This window comes from Chrysemys picta, chromosome 6 (assembly GCF_011386835.1).
Source record: "Chrysemys picta bellii isolate R12L10 chromosome 6, ASM1138683v2, whole genome shotgun sequence".
Classification (NCBI taxonomy): Eukaryota; Metazoa; Chordata; order Testudines; family Emydidae; genus Chrysemys; species Chrysemys picta.
The window spans coordinates 49157985-49183212 of NC_088796.1; the positions used below are offsets into that span (position 1 = coordinate 49157985).

General features: G+C 42.3%; 2 protein-coding genes across 14 annotated transcripts in view; one reads left to right on the plus strand and one right to left on the minus strand.

Moving 5' to 3' along the window:
- Positions 1 to 7921, minus strand: part of PTCD2 (pentatricopeptide repeat domain 2) — a 119607-nt gene extending 111686 nt beyond the window's left edge. For 10 of the 12 annotated variants that reach the window (XR_010588798.1, XR_006175823.2, XR_006175822.2 and 7 more), the window contains exons 1-2: positions 7652 to 7787; positions 1396 to 1488 (exon numbers count right to left, since the gene is read on the minus strand). Coding sequence is in view for 8 of the 12 variants with exons in the window: in XM_065550140.1 (XP_065406212.1) it covers positions 1396 to 1488; positions 7652 to 7784 (226 nt within the window). In the remaining 4 variants the exon portion in view is untranslated. Of the gene's footprint in view, positions 1 to 1395; positions 1489 to 7651 lie in introns of all 12 variants that reach the window. The other 2 variants (XM_005288219.5, XM_042855912.2) reach the window with 2 other exon arrangements.
- Positions 7922 to 7933: 12 nt separating this feature from the next.
- Positions 7934 to 25228, plus strand: part of MRPS27 (mitochondrial ribosomal protein S27) — a 64283-nt gene continuing 46988 nt past the window's right edge. The window contains exons 1-4 of one of the 2 annotated variants that reach the window (XM_005288221.5): positions 7934 to 8067; positions 15084 to 15161; positions 22377 to 22447; positions 25011 to 25069. In XM_005288221.5, the coding sequence (XP_005288278.2) occupies positions 7989 to 8067; positions 15084 to 15161; positions 22377 to 22447; positions 25011 to 25069 (287 nt within the window). In that variant the 5' untranslated portion in view covers positions 7934 to 7988. Of the gene's footprint in view, positions 8068 to 11544; positions 11760 to 15083; positions 15162 to 22376; positions 22448 to 25010; positions 25070 to 25228 lie in introns of those variants that run through there. The other variant, XM_065550136.1, reaches the window with a different exon arrangement.

Below are 25228 nucleotides of genomic sequence, written 5' to 3' on the forward strand. Positions count from 1 at the left end.
CTATTGGGGACCATAAAGTTTTACCTTTTTTTTTTTTGTTAGTGTTCTAATAAATCACTACTTTAAAATAGGTTTCAGAGTAGCAGCCGTGTTAGTCTGTATCCGCAAAAAGAACAGGAGTACTTGTGGCACCTTAGAGACTAACAAATTTATTAGAGCATAAGCTTTCGTGGACTACAGCCCACTTCTTCGGATGCATATAGAGTGGAACATATGCATATATATATATGTTCCACTCTATATGCATCCGAAGAAGTGGGCTGTAGTCCACAAAAGCTTATGCTCTAATAAATTTGTTAGTCTCTAAGGTGCCACAAGTACTCCTGTTCTTTTTACTTTAAAATATTTGACCAATGTATGACCGGTCAATTGATTGATTCTTTTTAGGATTGGTCAAATGGCCAACCGCAGATTATGTCTCGCCTGCATTGCTTTTTCTCTCCCTCCCCCAGGGCGCTAATGTGACACAGTTTCATGCCATTCATCCCATGTTTAAATTATGAGTATCTCACTCTTATCCTATTTTGCATTATAACACTATACTGCCAATTAAATTTTTTAACACTTGTTTCTATCTTTTATCTCAGGAAATAACTCTCAGCTCCCACTCTGTCCCCCCACAAAGATTGGGTTTTACATCTTCACAGAACATCCTACCCCCCCAACAAACCTCATTTTGTTCTTTGGGATAATCTTGCATTTGTGAATATAAAACGTTATCATTAACAGAAACAAAATCTGTGTATAATCAGACAGCTTCATGAAGATAAGTCTTGCATAACCTTTATGAACTCCAGGAACCTCTACAGATTTTCCTTAGTAGGACTTTGTCTATTAACAATAACAATCCAAGACTTTACTCCACACTCATTTTGGAGATCCTGAACTCATCTTTCATATTTCTCATTTACAGGTGTCACTGGAATCAGAGGAGATACAAGATGAGAGGTTGGGAGAAAGGAAATAGCTGAATAGCACAAAATTGCTAATTTACAAAGTGGATTAAGACAGAATTATTGGCATAACCCTCTTCTGGATACCTAAGCATTTACTAAATTTTATACACCTCTACCCCGATACAACGCTGTCCTCGGGAGCCCAAAAAATCTTACCGCGTTATAGATGAAACCACATTATATCGCACTTGCTTTGATCCGCCAGAGTGCGCAGCCCCGCCCACACGGAGCGCTGCTTTACCGCGTTATATCCAAATTCGTGTTATATAGAGTCGTGTTATATCGAGGTAGAGGTGTACTAAGTTTCCCTGTAGAAGAAAACAGTTACCTGTTCTAAAAAGTTTCAAAGCTGCATTGTGGTTTGGTGGCCCTGACTGGAACAAACAGAAATGCTAATTTTAATATTGATGGTATTGCTCAATAAAATAAATACTTGTACCTTTACTGCAATAAATACGACATTCCATTAATATCTTCTTCTCTTGAAATCCTCGCAATTGTATAATATTATCGGTTAGCAGATATCGCTTTGCTAAAAATGGGGAGAAAGGAAAAGGAAGATTCAGCATAATATTAGATTTACTGTTTGACAACATTGAAGTTTGCATTTAGGAATTGCTGCTATTATTTAGCATGTAATCCGGGACCACAAGAAGATTTAGGGCCTGGTTTTCAGAAGTGCTGGGCACCTGCAGCTTAGTCAATGGAAGCTGTGGGTGTTCAGTGCCTTTAAAAACCAGGCTCTTAAAGTGCATCATAGTCAAAATATGACTGTAAACATGGCACCTTCTTTCTCAACTGTGAGTCTCTGAGTCATAGTTGCTTACTTTACTGACAAAAATAAGTATTTACTCCTACAGCTTTGCAGGGCAAATATAGACAAGGAGACGTGAGCAGTATAATAGTTTTGCTTCATGCATAATTAAAGTAAACTGCAAAAAAATATTTAAAATTGAGATGTGTGTTTCCCCACTAACTAATCAGTGAGAGCAGTCAAAGCAGAAAGGAGGAAAAAAGCTCCCCCCTTTGTGAAATCCTTTAGTAGTGTTCCTTTCTGGCTTTCTCAAGAGTGGACCATAGAATGCACCATTCTATGACAGGACAAATAGCAGCTGAGAAGAGATTTTGATATTTGTGCTGTCATAGAATGATGCATTCTGGGATCTCTTGAGTAAGCCAGGAAGTACCAAAAGAATTTTGTAAAAGGGGGAAAAAAATTGAAAGATGAGCATGTATTATTATATGCATCACAATAGCACCCAAACTTCCCAATCAAGTTTGGAGCGCATTCGTGTTAGGTTCTGTTCAAATACATAGGAAGACATGGTTCCTGCCCCAAAGGGTTTACAAGCTCAAGACTTTGATGCTGAACTCAATTTTTTTTTTGCATCTCATCTTTTTCAGCTAATTGTCAGCTAAATTCTGTTTGCAAAATCTTTACCATCACAGACATCTCTTCAGTAACAGAAACTATCTGCAACAAAGCAATTTTAACATGGTTATTGTAATAGTTTAAACTGATACAGTCCACTCTTCTAGGTTGCTTATGGAATCATTCTAATCCTTTTTGTGTGTTGGCTTAATCATAAGTTAGGGGAATACAAAAAGGAAATAAGTAGCCTAACTAATGGAGCAGCTCATATCGGTAGGAAAAAAGGACGCTTTTATTTATATATACACACAAACCAAAAATTCTAAGGAACCAAAAAAATAAAGAAAATCCTAAGATTTCTATTTACATAACAAAATAAAGGCCCACCTATACATATTAAAATATACACCAATGCAAACCATCCTAACACGGTTGAAATAAACGCACCTCATTTCTTTCAAATGTGTCTTGTCTCATGTTAACCTGTTATAACTGGGTGACTAAATGACAATTCTTCTGTTCCCACTGAACTAGAAAGTTGAAAATTGGTATATTCATTCCTCCTTCCACCCCTGAAATGTGCCATTTCTAACATCTCATCAAGAGATCATCAGTTTAATAACTTACAACACATTCTTTATTTTGAGGTAGTCTTATTAATAAGGCTAAGATTTTGTCACAGATATTTTTAGTAAAAGACATAGACCGGTCACGGGCAATAAAGAAAAATTCATGGAAGCCCATGACCAGTCCGTCACTTTTACTGAAAATATCCATGACAAAATGAGGAGTCACTGCGGGGGCTGGCTGGGGGCCCCCCATCATCACATGGGGGAGCTCGGAGCTCCAGGGTCCTCCTCCCCCTGGGGCTTGGAGCTGTGGGATCCCCTCAGCAGTGGCTCAGAGGCTACCAGCACCTGCAACGGCAAGGAGCTGTGGGGTATCCCCCAGCCGCCAGGACCTTGCAGCTCCCAGCCACTTGCTGGCGGTCTTTGGAAGTCACGGATTCCGTGACCGCCGTGACAAAATTGTAGCCTTATTTATTAAGTATCATCCTCTGATTTGGAGAAATTAAGGCATCTGAGGTTTTATTTAGGGATTTTCACTAACAAAATTTCTGAAGGTGAGAAACTGCACCACAGCAAGCGATGTTAATATCCACAGCTGTCCAAAGCATGGAGTGCAGTCAGCTAGGAGGCAATAGTGTCCCAGGGCTGCACATTAAACTTTACTTCTCTGTTGAAAGGCAGAAAGAACGCATTTAGATTAACAGATCCCTGGCTGAGTTTAGCCCTCACATTTAGAAAACTCATCTTTTGACTTGTAAATTGCACAGGTTTGATTTGAAAATCAGGGAGAGAGAGGGAGGGAAAAAAAAGTACGGAACTCCACAATACCATTTTTAGTCACTTTTTGTCCTTTCTCTCCCCCATCTCCCTGCTTGCCTCCACCTGTTCTCTCTTGTTATACACTTAGACTGTAAGCTCTTTGGGGGCTGAGACTTTTTTTTTTGGTTCTGTGTTTGGATAGTGCCTTGCACAACGGAGTTGGGGTCCCGGTCCCTGACAGGGGCTCCTAGGCGTTACTGCAACACAAATAATAAATAATATTATTTCTGACTACCCTTCGTTTTCAAATTTCTTCTGGATATAAAACTCACCTAGAACAAACTCCACAGCACAAAAACTAGTCCAAATTGTTTTCTTTGCTTTGTCATTTTCTTAATTGATTTTAATGGGGAATAACAAACTGTACATGGCAACCTGATATGTACATTGATTGCAAAGGAAAGATGCAAGATTGCAGATAATTTGAAAATAGAGGATTATACAGCCAGATGCTAGAAACTCTGAAACCCTTACAAAGTAGTCCCCATGGTACTCCAGGATTCAGTATCCAAAACAGGAAGAGTCAAGACGTCTACTTTATATATGGCACCCAGAGCATGTTGGCAGACACAGCAGAAATAGACAAATATAGAAAAGCCTAACCATAAAACCCAGTAAAAAGTTAAGTAAAGGGGCACTAAATACACAGATTTTCAAAGCTACACAAATTAGCAAGGGGTTCAAAGAGTGTAAGTTAGTTCTTCATTAGGTAATTAGAAACATTTAGATGACAATGCAGACAGAGGCCCTGGTAGTCGTGACTGTATAAAGTGTAGTGGGAAACAATAGGACTGGACCAATCACCATGAAAGGCCTAATTCTGGAGCTGACAGAACACTTCCTGTTTTAGATTTCTTCATGTGAAACAATGTCTTTTGTTCCTTCATTGCGTTAATTACACATATACAGCTTCCACCCAGAATCAGTGATTACTACTAAGAAGTTATTAGTGTATCCTACCACTAGTTACAACTGAGGCTATAAAGCCCGTGTTAGAACTGTGGTTTCAACTCAGGCACTTCTATCTTTGGGCTTGATCCTGCTAAATCCCACATGCCCTCAAATCCCTGCCCCAAAAAGACTACAATCTGAAAGATAAAAGAAAACAAAGCGGAAGGAACAGAATAAAAATCGTAAGTAGAGAGGTTGGTGGGGTGACTGGTACATGCATTATGAATGCTGCACTGAAATATACAGCTACTATTTATCTCTATGGAAAACCTACTCCAAACTGCTTCTTTACCCAGCTAAAAATTCTTACATTTTGCAACTGAGTGGGTCTTTTAAACATTTCACTTTTAGAAAATATTGTGGAAAAGAAATGTTTATTCTATGTAAACAAACTCATTTCCTAGAAGCTGCTGAAAGACAGGAGAGGATGGCATAGGATATATCTTGACTGCAGAGTTAACTGAGGGTGATGGGCACTTGTGTTGGCCTCACCTAGGTGTGAGTGGCCACATTGCAAAGCTATACTCAAGAGCAGGGGTAGGCAACCTATGGCACGCGTGCCAAAGGCGGCACACGAGCTGATTTTCAGTGGCACTCACACTGTCCAGGTCCTGGCCACCGGTCCAGGGGGCTCTGCATTTTAATTTAATTTTAAATGAAGCTTCTTAAACATTTTCAAAACCTTATTTACTTTACATACAACAATAGTTTAGTTATATATTATAGACTTATAGAAAGAGACCTTCTAAAAACGTTAAAATGTATTACTGGCATGCGAAACCTTAAATTAAAGTGAATAAATAAAGACTCGGCACATCACTTCTTGAAAGGTTGCCAACCCCTGCTCAAGAGTGTCCCTGGTGCATGTATTATTAGAACTTCTGAGGGGCTCATCTCATGGCTGTTAGTGCTAAAGTAAACTGAGCTTCTTTATAGTTCTTTCCCAGTAAACTGCAGAACTTGTCTGTCCTTCTGAGCATCTGGGGCTAATTTTGGGAAAGAACTGGAGGACTATCAGCACTCAAGTGGTTTAGCTTTCATCCACAGTGCAAAATGGGTGGGTTACCAGCCCCAGAGTAAACATCATTCAGGCTTTAGCATATATCTCAGCAACAGTAAGAGCTCAAGCTAAGGCTGCAGTGAAAACAAACCTTTAGTTGTCTAAGACCAGTTGTCTACATTACAAAGTTTTCTCAGCATAGCTATATTGGTCGGGGAGGGAGTGTGTGTGAAAAAACCAACATCCCCTAACCGACACGATTATGCTGACAAAAAACCCCAGCAGAGACACAGCTATGTTGATATAAAAGTGCTTCTGTTGGCATAGCTAACCCTGTTCAGGAAGCTGCTGTTACTATGCTGATAGAAAAATTAATTGGTGTAAGCTGCATCTACACCAATATAGCTATATCAGCAAAGCATTGATAGACAAAGCTTCAGTATCAGGTTTGGAATATCTAGACTCTCTGGAAGTACATCCCAGCAAGGCAGACATCCCTTCAACCTTCTAAGGCAGATAAACTGGGTATCATACAGAGTAGACATTCAGTAGCCACTGAATCAGCACCGGGACAGAAAGTCTGCGTATGGGACGGAATAGTTTTATCTGGGTTGAATTCAATTCTATGTCTTCTGAAGTACTCTATAGCCTTAATTTTGTAACTTATACAGTAGAAAATTGAAAAGAAACTTTAGAGGGTAAAAGCAAGTATTGACCTGATCACTAGTACTGTACATTGTGGGATCATGGAGATTCCACTCACTAAGAAAAGCAGCTCTGTGAAGAAACCTGCTTTTGTTGAAGTGGCCTTTCATTGTTCAGAAGCTTCCATAAAAGGAAGGCCCATAGAGGAATTCCCATTTCTAAAAGGATAGGACAATAATAAATGGAAGGCCTTCCCAGTTAAGGCACCTCCAACATCACAAGTTGTAGATAAGGAACGGAACAAGGATGTAGTTACACAGGCTGTTCTGTTGCTCTTAAATGCTAGAAGCACTGAAACAGAAATTCAGCTTTTTTGGGCGGATTCCCTTTTCTTTATTTCTACGAAACTGAATACAGCATGTATCAGGTTAGGGCATTTGGAAAATTGCTCAAAATAACCACTTGGTGTCAACAAGCAGAGGCAACGGGGGTTTGGGCAAGGGCACTGTTCTCCCTGGGAAATTTTTACATAAAAATAAAAAGTTAAAGCACTTTTCAAGGCGAGTAGGCGTGATCTTATATTTACAGATTGGTAAAGTGAGGCACAGAGATTAAGTGATGTGCATACTACTCATGCAGGGATCCAGTCGCAGAGCTGGAAACAACCCACAGTTCCCACCACATCGCTAACCTACCCAGTGGCATTCGAACAATTTTTACAGTGGAGGATACTGAAAGCCATTGAACAAAACTATAAACCCGGTGTATGATGGAAACAACTTCAAGCCAGGGGGTGCTACAGCACCCCAGCACTCCTAGTTCCAGCATCCCTGATCCCACCCCAGGAATCCCTATTTCGGGATGATGCCCCATGTGGCGGGGGGGGGGGGGGGGTCACACGCTCCCCTCCGAACAGCACAGCCACACGCTGAGCGCTGTTAGCTGCTAACACAAGCGGCTCTCTAGCCCCCTGCACTGCTGGGGGCAGGGCGGGCAGGCAGACAGCTCCGACAGCCCCGCAGCCGCTCCCACCGGTGGAACCTAACCCCAAACACAACGGGCGCACACGCTGCGAAGCACGCCGCTGACAGGCCAAGGGGCCGCTCCACGCCAGCCCAGCAGTGAACAGCTGGAGCTCAGCAGGGACTACACGTCCCAGCAGCCCCAGCGCCAGTTTGCCGAGTCCACTAAATCCAAGGCGTTGCAGTGCATGCTGGGAAGTGTAGTCCTCCTAGACCATGAGGCCGTCGCTGGGGTACGCAGCTGGCCGTCTCTATAGCCCACAGGACACCCCAACCCCCGCTCATCTCCCGAGCCTGGGCCAGACACCCGCGAGTACCTCCGTGCGGGCAGCTCCAGCAGCCGGGCGCCGCGGCAGCTGAGCGTAGTATGGAACGTTTGATTGTCTCCCGCAGGATTTGATTAGAACCTCCGGCTACCGCGGCGGCCATTCTGTCCTCGGAACGTACCATCTGCGCCCAGAGGCAGGCGGGCGGGAAAGAGGCCACCTGTAAATGGACTTCACCCCGTCCTCCCCCCGCTTGCTAGTGCCGGTGTCCCTCCAGGGGAAGGGAGGGGCACGAGTCCTCAGTAGCTAAATAGCTAGGTCAGGGGAGTACTGTCTCTGTGGCTGTTCGGGTCTCCCCTCTTCGCTTCAGGAGTTGGTACATTCCGAGATGGCGGCCCCAGTGCTCCGGCGAGCCATGCTTTTCTGGGGCAGGGCTGGGGGTGCGAGAGTGGCCCGCACCGTGGCAGGTGGGTGACGGTCCGGAGCGCGTGCCCGGGGCAGCTCGCAGGCTCCACCTGCCCTGGGGCTCGTTGAGGGGTGCGGACTCCTGGGGGGAATCAGGCTGTCGGGCACCGCTAGATCCTATCGCCTCCCGCGCGCCCCGGGGTAGGAGGAGCACCTCGGGGCGCTGAGCCAGAGCGGGCCCGAGCTCGCCGCCCGCGCGGGGCTCCTGTATGGCCCAGGCGCCATAGGCCAATGCAGGAGAGCTGGGATCTGCTCCTGGCTCCGAAGCGCACTGCTGGGGCGACCTGTAAAATGGGGAGAATCATGCCCCTCCCCGCCAGTGTAAAGTGCTCTGGGAGCTCTGCGTGCAAAGAACGAGTCAGAGCTGAATGGCCTCCTGTGGCTCCTGCACCCAGAATAAAGGGGTTACTAAAGCCAGTGCCCATGCTAGCCCACTAGGGGCTCTAAGCAGAAATGTGGCCCACACTACATACTAATTATTAATAGGGAGCCTTCTTGAGCTGCTCAGGGCCTTAAGCAATTGTTGAGTCTGCTTATGCCTAGCACCAGCTCTGACTACAGCTTGGCAATGTAGTCAGTTTTATTCCACATTCACCACCATACTATCATGTACCCAGTCACCTGCTTTTCAGGCTAAGATGAACTAGCACCCTGCTGTAATGTTGGGACTGTAAAATCTGCAGGGATAAACACTTAGACATTATCCATCCAGCAACAAAAGTTAGAGAAGTCAGGTGGGTGAGATAATAGTACCTCACCCACCTTTGTCTCTACAATAGCCTGAGACCAACGTGGCTATAACAACACCACTACACCAGTGGTCACCAACCTGTCAATCATGATCGACTGGGCAATTGTGATCTCTTGGGGCATAGTGTGGCTGCCTCTAAGGCTGACTCCCTGCCTAACTGATCCCATGCCGCTCTTGGAAGCGGCCAGCGTGACCCCAGGGGGCAGGCGTCTCCCTCCGTGTGCTGCTCCTGCCTGCAAGCGCTGCTCCCGTAGTTCCCATGGGCCGGGAGAGCTGCGGGGGCGGTGCTTGCAGAGAGGGGCAGCGTGCAGAGCCACATGTCTCCCTCCCGGGCTGCAGGGGCACGTTGGCCCCTTCTGGGAGCGGTATAGGGTCGGGGTAGGCAGGGAGTCTGCCTTAGCCTCACTGAGCCACTGGAGATAAGTGCTGCCTGGTGGGCGGCTGCACCCCATCCCTGAGCCCCCTCTGAGCCAGCACCCCAAACATCCTGCACCCCAGCCCTGAGCCCCCTCATGGAACCAGCATCCCATACACCCTTCTGAACCTCAAATCCCCTCCTACACCCCAGACCCTGGCTCCTCTCCCAGAGGCAGCACCCTGTACCCCCTCCTGCACCCCAACACTCTGGACCCTCCTCCCGGAGCCAGCACTGTGACATTGCACTCTATATGTTTTATGGAAATATGCTTATGAGTGTGAATATGATGTAACTGGAATATGCTTTATGCAAAAGGTCTCTTGTAAGATATAACAAAGGTTATAAACTACTGAATATATTTCTCCTATTTGTATGCATGTATCATTCTTGTATCTGAAGCTAGACCTATGAAGTATAACTGAGGTCCTATTGTAATTATGGAAAGTGTGGGCCATTAATGGCGGTTTAGACTCTTGCTGGCTCCCATTGACTAGGACAATTGGTTGTAAATGGTTTATTTACCTGCAAGCCTTCCTCTGTAGGGTGGGCCAACCCAGGAAGAATGGAGACTGGGGCTAGTCTACACTGGCAGCACTTTAACGTGGCTTGTGCATTCATGGCAGAGTGCTGGGAGAAAGCTCTCCCAGCGCTCTAAAAAACCCATCTCCACGAACGGTGTAGTTACCAGCACTTGTGCACTGTTTACACTGGCACGTTACAGCACTGAAACTTGCTGCGCTCAGGGGGGTGTTTTTTCACACCCCTGAGCGAGAAAGTTACATTGCTATAAATTGCCACTGTAGGCAAGCCCTAGGGGTCTTGCAGTAACATGTGACCATGTCACGTGATATTGGAATCCATCTTAATCCTTGTACTTTTCCATTGGTGAGGCGGGGGTGGGGACAAGCACAGACAAAAGATTCCCGCCTTGTGCCAAAGCTATAAAAGGGGGTGGAGCAGGACAAAAGGGGCTGACAATCGTGAGGAAACCCCTGCTTACCACCTGAGATGTCTGCTGGAGCTAACAAAGACTGTACCGGGGAAAGGATTGGGCCCAGACTAGGAAGGGGTCTAGTCTGTGAAAAAAGCTTATTAGAACATCTTTGAGGGTGAGATATTACCTGTAATCAGTTTCTTAATGTATTAGGTTTAGACTTGTGAGTTTGTTTTATTTTGCTTTTGTGACTTACTTTGTCCTGGCTATTATTACTTGAAACCACTTAAATCCTACTTTTTATACTTAATAAAATCACTTTTATTTATTAATAAACCCAGAGTAAGTGATTAATGCCCGGGGAAGCAAACAGCTGTTCATCTCTTTCTATCAGTGATATAGAGGGCCAACAATTTATGAATTTACCGTGTATAAGCCTTATACAGAGTAAAACTGATTTATTTGGGGTTTGGATCCTATTGGGAGCTGGGTATCTGGGTGCTGGAGACAGGTAACTTGCTGAGTTGTTTTTAGTTAGTCTGCAGCTTTTGAGGCCATGGCCCAGACCCTGGGTCTGTGTTGCAGCAGGCTATCATATCTGGCTCAACAAGGCAGGGTTCTAGAGTCCCAAGCTGGCTGGGAAAATGGGGTCAGAGGTAATTTCAGCACATCAGGCGACAGTCCAAAGGAGTTCTCTGTGACTGCCCCACCCTGAGCCCCCTCTCAGAGCCAGCACCCCAAACCCCCTCCTGCACCCCAGCCCTGAGCCCCCTCCTGGAACCAGAACCCCATTCCCCTTTCTGCACTCCAAACCCACTCCTGCACCACAAGCTCTGACCCCTCCCAGAGCCAGCACCTATACCCGTTCCTGTACCCCAACACACTGCCTGAGCCTGGAGCCCCCTCCTGCACCCAAACTCCCTCCCAGAGCTTACACCCCTCACCCCCTCCTGTCTGTTACAGCTGTCCCCCTGCTGTTCTGTTTGTGCAGTGTGGCGGCCCCCCCCCAGCCATGGAACTAACCAAAGTCACAGCCTGGCCCTGTTCATGGAAATGGCTTGTGCAGACTGACTGGAGCCATTGCTCTGCTCAGGGAGGGGGGGGGGGCTTTTCGCTCCTTTGTCTAGCTTCTTTGTTCGGACCCGGCTCGGTGTAGGGTGCTCTGCCTAGGTATGCAAGACCTAAAGTGGCCACATAGCTGAGCATATGAGTCATACCTGTGACTCAGAACTTGTGCAGGCATGTCCTGTGCCTACCTGCAGTTTCCCTGCCTTCTCTCCTCCCCTGGATTAAGGGGAACCAATCAAAGTTACTGGCGGGAAACTGCCTGAGTTTGCCCTTAAAACCAGACATTTTCCGATCAGACCCCCGGAGAAGGTCCTTGCTTTGCCACCTGGTCTGATCAGCTAGGGGTCTTTGGGGGGCCCTCTCCCCGCTCTCGTTTGTTTTTGAGCGTACCCCCGTTTTTAAACTCCCCTCCCACAAACAACCAATTTATGCCTGGAGATCTCCTGATTATTGTAAGCGAATTGAGTCCTCTCTGTGTCCTCTGATGTTGAAACTGCTGTTCCTGCTGCTGCTTTGGGGATTGGTAAGGAAAAACCTCTTGCACACCCCCCTTGTTTTCCTGCTGGCTTTCTTTCCCCCAGCAGGCAGACCCAAGCTAACTCCTTGGTCCGTATCTGTAATCTGGTTCTTGCTCCGCAGTGCCTTTGCTGCTAGAAATAAGCCTGTGCCTTCCTGGACTGTATCCTGGGCTGCCAGCTTGCAGCCACCCCACTGCTGCAGCCACTACTAGTTAATCTCTCTCCCCCCTCCCCCCCTTGGAGTTGTATCCTAGGCACACACCAGTCTGCCCTCTGGAACTACCCCTAGAATAAGATGCATCCGAAGAAGTGAGGTTTTTACTCACGAAAGCTTATGCCCAAATAAATCTGTTAGTCTTTAAGGTGCCACCAGACTCCTTGTTGTTTCCCTAGAATAAGGTGCACCCATTAGGTTAGATTTAGCTTTTAGTCTAGATAAGTTTCAGAGTAACAGCCGTGTTAGTCTGTATCCGCAAAAAGAAGAACAGGAGTACTTGTGGCACCTTAGAGACTAACAAATTTATTAGAGCATAAGCTTTCGTGGACTACAGCCCACTTCTTCGGATGCATATAGAATGGAACATATATTGAGGAGATATATATACACACATACAGAGAGCATAAACAGGTGGGAGTTGTCTTACCAACTCTGAGAGGCCAATTAATTAAGAGAAAAAAAACTTTTGAAGTGATTATCCAGGGCTTCAGGGAAAGGGCGAGGTAGATCCTAGGTTGCCCTTAGATTCAAAAAGTGATCTTGGGCATAAAAAGGTTGTAGACTACTGACCTACAGCAATCCAACTCAATTTTTTATTAAAGCTTGTTTTTACAAAAGCAAAATTTTGGGTAAAATAGAACCAGAGTTCCCCTTAAAACCGTGTACATAAACGCCTCTGCTAGTGGAGTTTGTGGGTGTGTTTACAATTTCACTGATTTGAAATCTCTCCTTGTTGCTTCATAGTAGGTCAGTGTCCATGTCACAAAAATCACCACCTTTTCATTTGGCACTAACGGGTATCCTTGTGACAAAAGTAAAGTAGCATGGAGACTGAACTACCCTCACAGTTAGGGTTGAAGCTCTGAAGGTAGCACAAAAGTAGGATTAGCCATGATCCCCCCCTAAAATAACCTTAGAATCATAGAATATCAGGGTTGGAAGGGACCTCAAGAGGTCATCTAGTCCAACCCTCTGCTCAAAGCAGGACCAATTCTCAACTAAATCATCCCAGCAAGGGCTTTGTCAAGCTGGGCCTTAAAAACCTCCAAGGAAGGAGACTCCACCACCTCCCTAGGTAATGCATTCCAGTGCTTCACCACCCTCCTAGTGAAATAATGTTTCCTAATATCCGACCTGGACCTCCCCCACTGCAACTTGAGACCATTGCTCCTTGTTCTGTCAAGGAGCATACTTGTGACCCCCCCCCCCCGGCAACTTCCTTTTGCATAATGTCCCTGCATTATGGTGTCGATACTGTGTGTTCTGTGGAGACATCACATTTCAGCCTCTGGGGTACATCTACACTACAGGGGGGAGTAGATTTAAGATACGCAAATTCAGCTACGTGAATAGCGTAGCTGAATTCGACGTATCGCAGCCAACTTACCCCGCTGTGAGGACGGCGGCAAAATCGACTTCTGCGGCTTTCTGTCGGCGGCGCTTACTCCCACCTCCGCTGGTGGAGTAAGAGTGCTGATTCGGGGATCGATTGTCGCGTCCCAACGGGACGCGATAAATCGATCCGAGAGGTCGATTTCTACCCGCCGATTCAGGCGGGTAGTGTAGACCTAGCCTAGGACTGGTATTCTTAACCAACTCTAACTATGCACACAGACAAAGAAAAATTGTTCTAAAATGTCTAATTAAAATTCACAGTTTAACACACCTACCACTTATATTGAAGAATGGAGGATATTAAATGCTGCTTGTGATTTGAAACCTTTTTGTACAGCTGAATACATACAATAATGTATTTTGACCACAGGACTCCAGGCCACCAAATCTTTTGACATACATTTGCAAAGAAATGCAGAACTGGACATCTTTAAAAAGAAGGATGGTGAAGGGAAAGAGGTTCATTTTCTAGCTTCCAACTATAGCAGGAAAATAACTAGGAGTAAAATGAAAAACGATGACTTTAAATTTCATGACGTTTGTTAGTGCTTTCAGATGAGGACTTGAAAACAAGTTCTATGTAGTATGTGGAACCATAATAGTAATTTGTACTTACAATATATATTTCATCCAAGTCTTTCAAAACATTTTACATCCATATCTGTACCTCTTTCCCCTTCAGCAACACATGACATGCTGCCCCTTGCACCTCTCATGTATTCCTTTGCACAATGGTGTTCCCTGTCCTCCAGGATTCAGCACTTACCATTGTCTTCCAGAAGTTATGAACAGTCTTGCTCATGTTCCACAGGGCTGCCAGTGTCTCTTAAATAGAGCTTGGAGAATAACCATTGTTTATTTGGCTTATTGGCAATTTAAAAAAAAAATCCTTTTGAGTTGGTTCTAAAATGAAAATGTTAGGTAAATAAACAAAATATGTTGTTCAACCTCCAATGGATTTTTTTTTACTCTTTAGTAAACTTTTCCTTTAAATTTTGAGCTTTAACATTTTTGAATTTGTTGAATAAAATTGAATGACATTTCAAAACCCAAAGTCACTTCAAACCGAAAAATTGTAACATCGTTTGGAAAATATCAAAACAAAATGTTTTGAGTTTCAGATTTATTTTCTGAAACAAACAATTTGGGGAAACTGACATCAATTTGCAAACTGACACTAAGTTGTGATATTGAATCTGCATTTTTTTTTTTTTTTTTTTGGCCAAAAAGTTTCAGTTGAAAAATTGAAGCCCCAATCACAAATGTGCATGAATGGAGAAGTATGTGGAGTAAAGTACATGTTTGATGCCATGTGGGTTTGTACTTCTTGCTTTGGTTCATGAATGTTTCCGGGCCTTAAGCTTTTATTAGAGGTGTAGAGAAAAGAAGAAGTGTGTGAACAATACATGTTTTAATGCACCAAAGCTTTCTCTCAAATGCTGAAATCAAGTTAAGTGTTGTGGAAGTTAATTTCATGTTGCAGGGGACTACAGAGGCTTCTAGAAAAAAGAAAGTGACCATGGCAATGTCTTATTTTACTATGGTTTGAATGCATATATGATGAATTAACTGCTTGAAATATGGAATGCTCACAAAACAGTTACAGTTAATTCAATGAATGGAAAATATAAAAATTTGTTCTAATAAAGGTGTCAGTTTAACTAAATGAACATTTTAAGTGATCTGACTTAGACAATGATTTTTTTTTTTTAATTAGGCAGAAGATCTATTCTTTCTGCAGCTTATGTGGACAGTTCAAAATGGGAAGAAAGAGAAAAAGAGGTGCACAACTTGGGTAAGGAAAGTTTTTACATTTACTCATCTTGACTAACTGAAAAATCTAAAATCATTATGGAACAGTTAATATCATTACTCACATTTTGTAGTACTTTATACTGAGGATTTGTGGAGTAAAGTGCTACTAAGATTGAGTAAGAGGATCAGAATCCAATCCTGTAAGTTAGAAATGTCTTGCCTGTTTGTACTATTGATCCAAAACAAAAATATGCAGATACTTTCTCCCAAGGGTAGACTTTATACCTTTTGTTAAAATTAGAAAAAGTCTTTTCTGTAAATTTTTCACAAAATACACATTCTATGTGATTTTTTTTTTAAATCTAAACAGTTCAAGTGCCCATTCTAAGTTTTGATATCAAAATTTAAAAGGCAGTCTGTTACTTACAATGAAGAGTAAGAAGTGTTAGATGTGCAAGATGTCATTTTGTAAACTATTGGAGGATAATTTTCACTTTCAAAAAGACGGACTGAAATCGCAGTGTCTGCTAAAGTTTTTGCTGAGATTTTTTAATTTTCTGTCAGGAAAATTGAAACTTAGTTTTGGGTTGGTTCAACATTAAACCATCTGCTATGATGTTTCATGGGAGTTGTAGTCTGTGCACTTGTATTATCTCCTTTGGGCTGAGCTTCTGGGCTGGACTACATCTCCCATTGTTAGGGCCCTACCAAATTCACAGTCTATTTTGGTCAATTTCACAGTCATAGGATTTTAAAAATAGTAAATTTCATGATTTCAGCTATTTAAATCTGAAATTTCGTGGTGTTGTAATTGTAGGGGTCCTGACCCCACAAAGGAGTTGTGGGGGGAATTGCAAGTTTATTGTAGGGGGGTGGGTGTGGTACTGCTACGCTTACTTCTGTGCTACTGCAGGCGGCAGTGCTGCCTTCAGAGTTAGGCAGCTGGAGAGCGGTGGCTGCTGGCTGGGAGCCCAGCTCTGAAAAGCAGAGCTGCCGCCAGCAGCGCAGAAGTAAGGATGTCATGGTATGGTCTTGCTACCCTTAGTTCTGCGCTGCTGCCTGCAGAGTTGGGTGCTTGGCTAACAGCTGCCGCTCTGCGGTCACCCAGCTCTGAAGACAGCACAGAAGTAAGGGGGGGCAATACCATGATCCCCCCCCTAAAATAACCTTGTGACACCCCCCCCCCTTCAACTCCCTTTTGGGTCAGGACCCCCCATTTGAGAAACTCTGGTCTTCCCTGTGAAATTGGTCTAGTATAGGGTAAAAGCACATAAGAAACCAGATTTCACAGTCTACTACATGTTTTTCATGGCTGTGAATGTGGTAGGGCCCTACCCATTGTGCACCACAGCATCTACTCTGACTGACCTGCATGACATAGCATAGTAGTTTCATGGAAAGCTTTCAGCTTCCTTTGGGCAAAGGGATTTTAATAGCCATGAATATGAGGCTGTAATCTGATCTCGATTATGCTTGATAAATCCAGATGATTGGCACAGAGGACCCATTAGTGCCAGTTGTGATTTTTCTTCTTTTCTTTTTTGGGAGGCTTTTGCAACTGTAGAAGTTTAGGGGGGAGAGGGGGAGAGAGGAAATGTACTGAAGTATCCTATTAATTTCCTTGCCAGTGCAAGAGGATGTCTCAAATCAAGACTGGAGGTCTTTATAAAAGATATGGTGTAGCTCAACCAGAAGTTATAGGCTAGATGCAGGATTACTGGGTTAAAGTGTCTGGCTTGTGTGGTGCAGGAGGTCATGATCACCATGATCCCTTGTAGCATTAATGTTTATGGATCTATGAACTGCTCTCTATAGTACATAACTTTTTCATCTATTCATAAATAACTGGACTGATACTAACTCATTTTACTGTACATAGGCTACCAAAGTTTTTGGATAGCAATGACTATAGCCCTGATCATATAGCTCTTTTATGACACTTTTTGGGGAGGGAGACTGCAACCTCTTTTCTGCCTGAGACCTTGGACCAAAGCAGTTACCTTACTCCTGGCTGCCTCTGAAAGTCAAGACCGCTTCCCCTTTCTCAGGGTTATCAGAACAAATTCATTCATTTGGTTTGTGTTTTGGTGTCTTGTTCCTGGAAGGAACAAAAGAAGTTAGTAAAACCATGTCATTTCTAATAGTATGTTGGGGGAGAGGACATCAGACATCTGGACTGTAGCCTGTCTTTGCTAATTGTGTTGCTGCATATTTAATCGTGTGTGTGTAAGAACAAAAAGAATTACTACTAGGATGAATTAGTCATATTAAGAAGACTTTTTTGTTTTAGTTTTTATAAAACCAAAACCAACCTCTTCATCTCGCACAGAACACTATGAGAAAGAAGATTAAATTGGCACTTACCCCTTCTGTATCTGTACTGCTGGTAGAAGCCTATAATCTCCACAGTTGTCAATCTGGCACATCTCATGATGATTTAAAGAAAGTAGTATTTTTGATATAAAGAAATGAGAAATGTTCTTACACAGATTCCCTCTATTCCACTGCTCTGATGACATGGTTTCAGGCTTGTTCCTTTACTGTGTTATCTATATGGTGTATTGCTACAAACTTGACTCCATAAAAATAATGAGGATTATAGCCTAAAGTTAATGTTCCTGGACTGATAGGATTTTGAGACATCCAAGTATTGCAGAGGAGAACATTAGCATTTGTTCCAAATCCAAAACTAACCAAAGAACAGTGGGTTTTTAAAAGATGAGATTGACATGTTCTGGTCATGGTTTTCAAATAGCCTACTGATAGTCTATTATTATTATTAAACAGATTTTTCCCTTTCTTCTGAAAATTAGATGCTCAAAAAGGAGGAGGATTGGATGGACCTACATTCTCTAAAATTTCAGTTGCTTTATCAACAAAAAAGATGAAGTTAACGGACAGTAGATTGATGGCAAGTAGAGACCGCACTAATGGGGCAGCATTAATTAATTAGTTTTTTTTTCATTTTATCAAAACTGACCTATCAGAACAGTAGATGGCAGTGCTCTCTTTGTAGACTTCAGTGACTCAAGGCCTTTGTTATACAAATCAGTCCTTTCCTGATGGATTCAGGAATGTGGAGGCCAGGGCCAGCTGTGTGTGCTGCATATCATTTGCATATTGGCAGTTGAGAGCAGAGACGCATTTGATGTAATACTAAAGTTGTAGGGAGAGCTCTTGACTCAAGCAGTCATTCAGTCTCCCAGCACAGGACAGCATTTTTTCCTCCAAAACGTTTTGTTTTTATAAAAACTAAACTTTAGCACTTGACAATTCTGCACTGAAGTAGGTCTTCATTCACAGGACAGGTATGTCATAGGTACCAGCTTCCCAAAGTTGCTCATCAGTGGGCTTCAACCTTGTTCTTGATGATCACCACTGTGAGTGAGATAATAGTTCAAACTCTATGCCAATTACATGTTTGCCATAAGGGTTCCAGTTGTAAGAGTGGTTTGTATGATGGACAGATGTCTACTAGGAACTGAACTGAGACCACATTGATGTTGCATCTGAAGAAGTGGGTTTTTTACCCACAAAAGCTTATGCCCACATAAATCTTTTAGTCTTTAAGGTGCCACCGGACTCCTTGTTTTTGAGACCACATTCATATCACACAGGCCACCAAACAGCAATCAGATGTTAGCCACTGTTGACCTGAATTGTATTTGAAATCAGTAACTTGGGAGGTGAAAGACTTTCATTAATAGTTTCCCTGAGCCACCCACTAGTAGGAAGCAGGAATTTTAGTTTCCACGAACAGATTTAAAAATAAACAGGATGTCGAAGAGCCCGTTATTCCCATGACTAAGGGGGGGAAGGTGATGCCTTGAATTTAAGTGACCTATACTTTTTTTTTTTTTTTTTTTTAAGATAAAAGACATACTATCTGGTTGTACTGTCTTCTGTAGTCTGTAAAAAAACTACCTTTTTATGAAAGATGATAATTCAGTAAAAATTAACCTTGGATGAGAGTTGACCATATTAATCTCCTATTTGATAATTACCACTGCTGGACAAATAGTGTAAACACGTTTTTGGTGGATATGTTAGAATTTAAATACAAATTCACTTGGCCATGTAAACACCCCGTTTGTGTTTCTACACACATGGTAAGGTTTTACTGCCATGAAAGCTAAGAAATGTAAATCATGCACTTGCATTCAGATATCCCACAAGTAGGGTTGAGCATTTGACCAGTAAGATATTGTCAAACAGTGTAAAAAATGGTAAAAATATTTTAAGCACTAATTCATTAGATCACTAATAAAAGAGTAAGAATTTTTGGTCTCCAGTAGGCTTAGCCTTAGATACTTATGCCTAATTACAAGAAACAAGTTACTTAATTGAATTACTTTAACTTAAAAAAAATGCAAAACATAATGAAATGAAGTTCTAAAGAATGGTACTATGATGCAATCTAAAAAGGTAGGCCGCTACCTACTTCAGGGCTTTCTTGCTGGAATATTTGACAGTGGTCAAATATTCATGGTTAACGGACATTATTTGACCAGCCAATTGATCAGCTTGCCACACCTACCCACAACACATTTATAATTTGCAACACAGCTACATTATTTTTTTATTAAATAGCAATCCACAGAATTAAATTCACAAACAAAAAACATTATTTTTTCTGAAATTCATTATTTTAAATTATTCAATCTGCTCTCACGCTCTACAGACAGAAGCAAAGCTGGAATATGTTCACTGCAAAATATTCATTCATCTCTAGTAACTACAGTAGAAGCTGTAGTTTGGCTGGCAATGTAGTTAAATTTTCAGTTAACCTGATTTCTGTTGCCTATATGTTAAGCTTTAATTTTAGTGTGATTTTAATACTGGGGCTGAGGGAGCTGTGTCAGAGGTGCAACTTTACTTTCTATGGTAAAGTATTGACAGATCAAAGGACTAATCCTGCAAGTCCTGGGTGTGCAACTCTCATCAAATACTTGCCTTTCAGGATTGGACATCAACACTCAAAGCTATCCTAGACATCTTTCGGTTTCAGACAGATGCATTAAATCCTCAACAACTCAATGAAGTCTGAAAAATGACTGCTACAAATGTGTTTCCCAAGCTGTATATTCATTCACCACAGAACCATGTTGTGTTATTGTTAGTTTAAATACTGACGATATTCTTATTGTATACTTTCCTGTCTTATTCACTGTGTAGATTAAGAACTCTAGATAGTCTTATCATGCTCAGATAAGCATCTTTCTGTAACTAGCCTTTTGCTAATTGCTGTCAACCTGATGTTGCTGCTATATCTGTTGCCCTTGAAGAGTAGTTCATTCCAGTTTGAATTTTATCACTGCTGTGAAGAATTGAAATGGCCTCTCCAACTGTTATCAGTTGTCTAGACCTAGATCAATTGATCAGCTGCAGGAGAATTAAATTATTCAGTCCCTTCTTCCATTCCCTTTTCTACACATTTTCAAAGGAGTTTTTAAAAAAAAGTACAGCAGATACATTTATTCTTTAAGCTTAGTGATTCAAGGCAATAGGTTGTTGACAGTTTTCCATGCTTTCCCTAGAAGAATCTTGTATAACATTCTCCCCCCCCCCCCCCTTAGATCAAACCCTTGAGAAAGATAGTTGAAGTTAACAATAATTGTGGTAACTACAGCTAGGTTTAAAATCAGCATTTCACTGGGTGTGGTCATTCAGAGATGGTCTTGAGTTGAAAGGCCTAAATTTTCCTACTTAGATATCTTGTGTTTAGACACCTAAATACACATTTAAGTACCTAAATAAGTGGCCTGATTTTCAGAGATGTTGAACAGTCTGAGAGAGCTGCACCTTCTTAGCACTTGTGAAGTCAAGCTGCTTACTTATATACCAGAATACATATTTAGGTGTGTAGCTTTAGCCATCTTTTTTAGAAAATTTGGCAAAAGTTCCTTTCTACAATGGTAGATAGAGCTAGATTTTCAAAGGTATTTAGATTTCTAAAGATGTGGATTGGCATTTCTGAAAATCCCACTAGATGCCTAGGAGCCCATCTGCATCATCAGGTGTCTAAATACCTTTACAAATCCAGCTGTAAGAGCTTGAACTCAGGTGGAATGGAAACAGGATCTACAGGAAGCCAGCTGTAGCTCTGTGATTCAGGGCTTCCTAGGGTAAGTGGAGGCTGCATAGGTACAGACTGATTTATGCCTCTGGTGGTAGGGCCCTCAAATACAATACTTACACCATTGGAGGAGCAGGTGTAGTGGAGCCATTCTTCCTCCCTGTCCTAGCTGTGGCCCACCTCCCCTCCCGCTCTGCTGAAGTATAGAACTTAACATCCCTTGTGCTGGAAATTATGGCCAATGTATATTATGACAGGTGGAAAACAAATTTAAAAATAATCAACGCACTCCTTCTCTTGATTGCACTGCAAGAGCCTGATCGAAAGCCCATTGATATCCATAGAAAGACTCATGGATTGCTTAATAGGCTTTGGATCAGGCCCTAAGTAAGTTGCAAAGGGGTCAGTGAGTAGAGCTTTTTGGAAAGGGGGCTTGAGGAGAGTACTTGCGAGTTACCAGACCTGGGAGACAGGAAGGGGCTGCTGCCAGAACCACAGAGGCATTTGGCATCCCTGACTCTGCAATGGAGTTGATACACAAGAGAATAGAGAGACAGTAAATCTGTCTTAGTATCATGGATGGGATACCCTTAACACACATCAGAGATGCTGCAATAGAGCTTTTTCCAAGACATGGTTATTCAAGAAAAATGCAAAAAAATACCAACTTAGATTTATCAAATTCAGTATTTAGCCCCAAAGTTTAAAACCGCTGTGCAGACCGTTAAAAAAATTACCATGTTGGGCTACTGGGATAGTAATAAAATACTCACATATAGCCCAGTTTATATTTGACTTGATGTTTATCTTCTTTTGGCCTCTAGGAGTTGTTGGTTGTTTGACTTTTATTTTATTATAAAATAAGAAGAAACAAAACAGATGCACTGTCCAGTAAACACCAAACTTGAAACCAGTGAACTTTCAAGGCATCTGTCCAGCTTGTTTAGGCGCTTATTAATTTCACCTAATGCTTTAGGTCTTTTCCCAGTATTAAACATTTTGAAAAATCCTCCATGAATTTTGTTCTAACCTCAAATGAAAATAAAATACATTGCTAAGAACTGGTGTTTAATTTCATGACTGCATGCCCTGTTCCAGTTTGCAGAAGAGTTAATCTTTTACTGTCAGTTTCTCAGTAACTTTGATTAGTGGAAAATAATTTTTCATGTGTTTCTACAGCTGAATTGGCCACATTAATGGACAGAACCTATGAAAGAAAGCTTCCTGTCAGCTCTTTGACAATATCACGGGTAAGAAAAAACTCCACTATTAACAAAGATGGGAGTGACCTGAGAATACTTAAGAAATCAAGTGAACTCCTAAAGGATAATTATTATTTGTGCTGAGAGTTCAAATTGTAAACATCTTGTTATATTGCTAAATTGAAGCCTTAGCTTTTTAAAAACTGTCTGCTATATCCACCTGCTTTAACTACTTATTATACTTGGATTGTAAGCTTTTTAGGGCAAAAACTCTTTATTGTGTGTTTGTACAGTACCTAACGCGTGGGGACCCTGACCCATTATTGGGGTCCCTAGATAATGCCACAATACAGATCTATATATTGGATCAGATTCTCTGAAACTGGCACAGAAGGGTGTAACTTACAATCCCCGGTGCCAGCCTGGCCCTGTGCATCCCAGTGGAGTGCCAGCAAAGCTGCTGTTGCCTGCGCTTTTGTGTTTCGTCTGTGGCAGCAAAGCTTTAAAATCCACCAAGTGCTAGTAAGTGTAGCACATATGACACTTGCTTTTAAAAGAATTTCAAAGCACAGAACTAGGTCAGAATGAAAAAAGCTGACTGGATATATTGGAAACTCAGCAGTACTATTCTCACCCTTTAGCGATCACTGGAATGACCAGTGGGGCTTTCATACCACTTCATTCAGAAAAACACTTCATTCAGTTACTGAACACTTTCTGTGGCCTCAGTTCTGGTAGTTCTCTTGCTTATAGCTGCTTCCACTGGGAGAACCTGTAAACAGTTTTGCAGCATAGTATGGTCTTGATCGAAAGCCTGTTGAAGTCAGTGAAAAGACTCTCATTGACTTGAGTGGCGTTTGGATTGGACAGCTTTGCCTTTCTTTGGGTTGAGCTTTACTTTCTGACCCAATATCAAACTTGCGAGAAGCAGATAAGTTCTGAGATCATTACTGGGGGTTGGGGAACAAAAACAGTGTTCGTCAATTTTTGATTCTATGAATTCAGAAAGGCTGGAAAATTGTGTATTGCAATGAAACCACTCAGTGTAACAGATTCCCACAACTCCTCCTGTTCTCCACTCCTGTTGTCTGAATTTAATTTTAAGAATTTTTTGTAAGATTGTCTAAATTAGAGTTTTCCATTGGCATAGGTCAGCATAGCTTCATGGAGTTACACTGGTATAAATAAGAGCAAAATTTGGCCCGCTAGCTCCCCCCCCCCTTTTTTTTTTAAACTATTAATGCCTAATGACAGGTTTCAGAGTGGTAGCCATGTTAGTCTGTATCAGCAAAACAACGAGGAGTCCTTGTGGCACCTTAGACACTAACATTTATTGGGGCATAAGCTTTCATGGGCTACAGCCCACTTCATCAGATGCATGAAGTGAAAAATGCAGGAGCAGGTATAAATGCATGAAAGGACACATATCTATTCCAGGGACACCATCATAGGACCTAACCACATCAGCCACACTATCTGGGGCTCATTCACCTTCACCTCTATCAATGTGATGTATGCCATCGTGTCAGCAATGCCCCTCTGCCATGTACGTTGGCCAAACCAGACAGTCTCTACACAAGAATAAATGGACACAAATCTCACATCAGGAATCATAACATTCAAAAACCAGTAGAACACTTCAATCTCTCTGGTCACTCAATAACAGACCGAAAAGTGGCAATTCTTCAACAACAAAAACTTCAAAAACAGACCCCAACGTGAAACTGCAGAACTGGAATTTGCAAACTGGATACCATCAGATTAGGCCTGAATAAAGACTGGGAGTGGTTGGGTCATTACAAAACCTAAACATAATTTCCCCATTACTAATTTCTCCCTACTGTTACTCACACCTTCTTGTCAATTGTCTGTAATGGGCCACTCTCTTACTACTTCAAAAAGAGATTTTTCCTCCCTTGGCATCCTGCTGTTAATTGATTTATCTCGTTAGACTGACCTTACACATGGTAAAGCAACCCCCATCCTTTCATGTATTTATACCGGCCCCTGTATTTTTCACTTCATGCATCTGATGAAGTGGACTCTAGCCCACGAAAGCTTATGCCCAAATAAATTTGTTAGTCTCTAAGGTGTCACAAGGACTCGTTGTTGTTGTTGTTGTTAATACCTAGAGACTAGCTAAGACTGGTCCCTGTTGTTTTTGGCAGTGTATATAAACACGGTAAGATCTTGCAATATAAATACAGACAACAGACAAAGTGGAAGAAAAGGATGATTTTTAAAGATAGGGAATGGAAGCACAGAGAGATTAAGGGACTTGACCTAAGTCAGAGGATGGAGCCAGGAATGGAATCCAGGTCTCCTAATTTCTGGTCCAGGGCCTTAACCACCACACCATTCTCAGTCTTTCTGGACTGTAGGAGACACAGATGGAGACAATCAGTGACTCTTAAGGTTATACAGCATCTCTTGGATGTTTTACTTGTGTTTGCATTTAAGAAAACACTGCAAAAATGAAGTCAGTTACTAAACAAAGTGAAGATTTTTTTTTGTGTGGCTAGATACTTAAATGTGAACCAAAACAAATGCCTGAATGTTCTAATATGCATTGTGACTGCTGTACACTAAAGTTTTTTTATTTTTAAATCAGTTTATTGACAGCATTTCTTCACGAGAAGAGGTCGATCAAGCTGAGTATTACCTTTACAAGTAAGCATTTTTTTTGCATCAAATCCCTTCCCTTTATAGGAATGACACTTTCCCCTCATTGACTCGGATTTCTGTGTTTTAAAGCATGTATCTGTTGTTCTTATAACTTAATTGAGGGACGTTTTGATATTCTTGGTGCTGGTATGGATACCCTGTTTC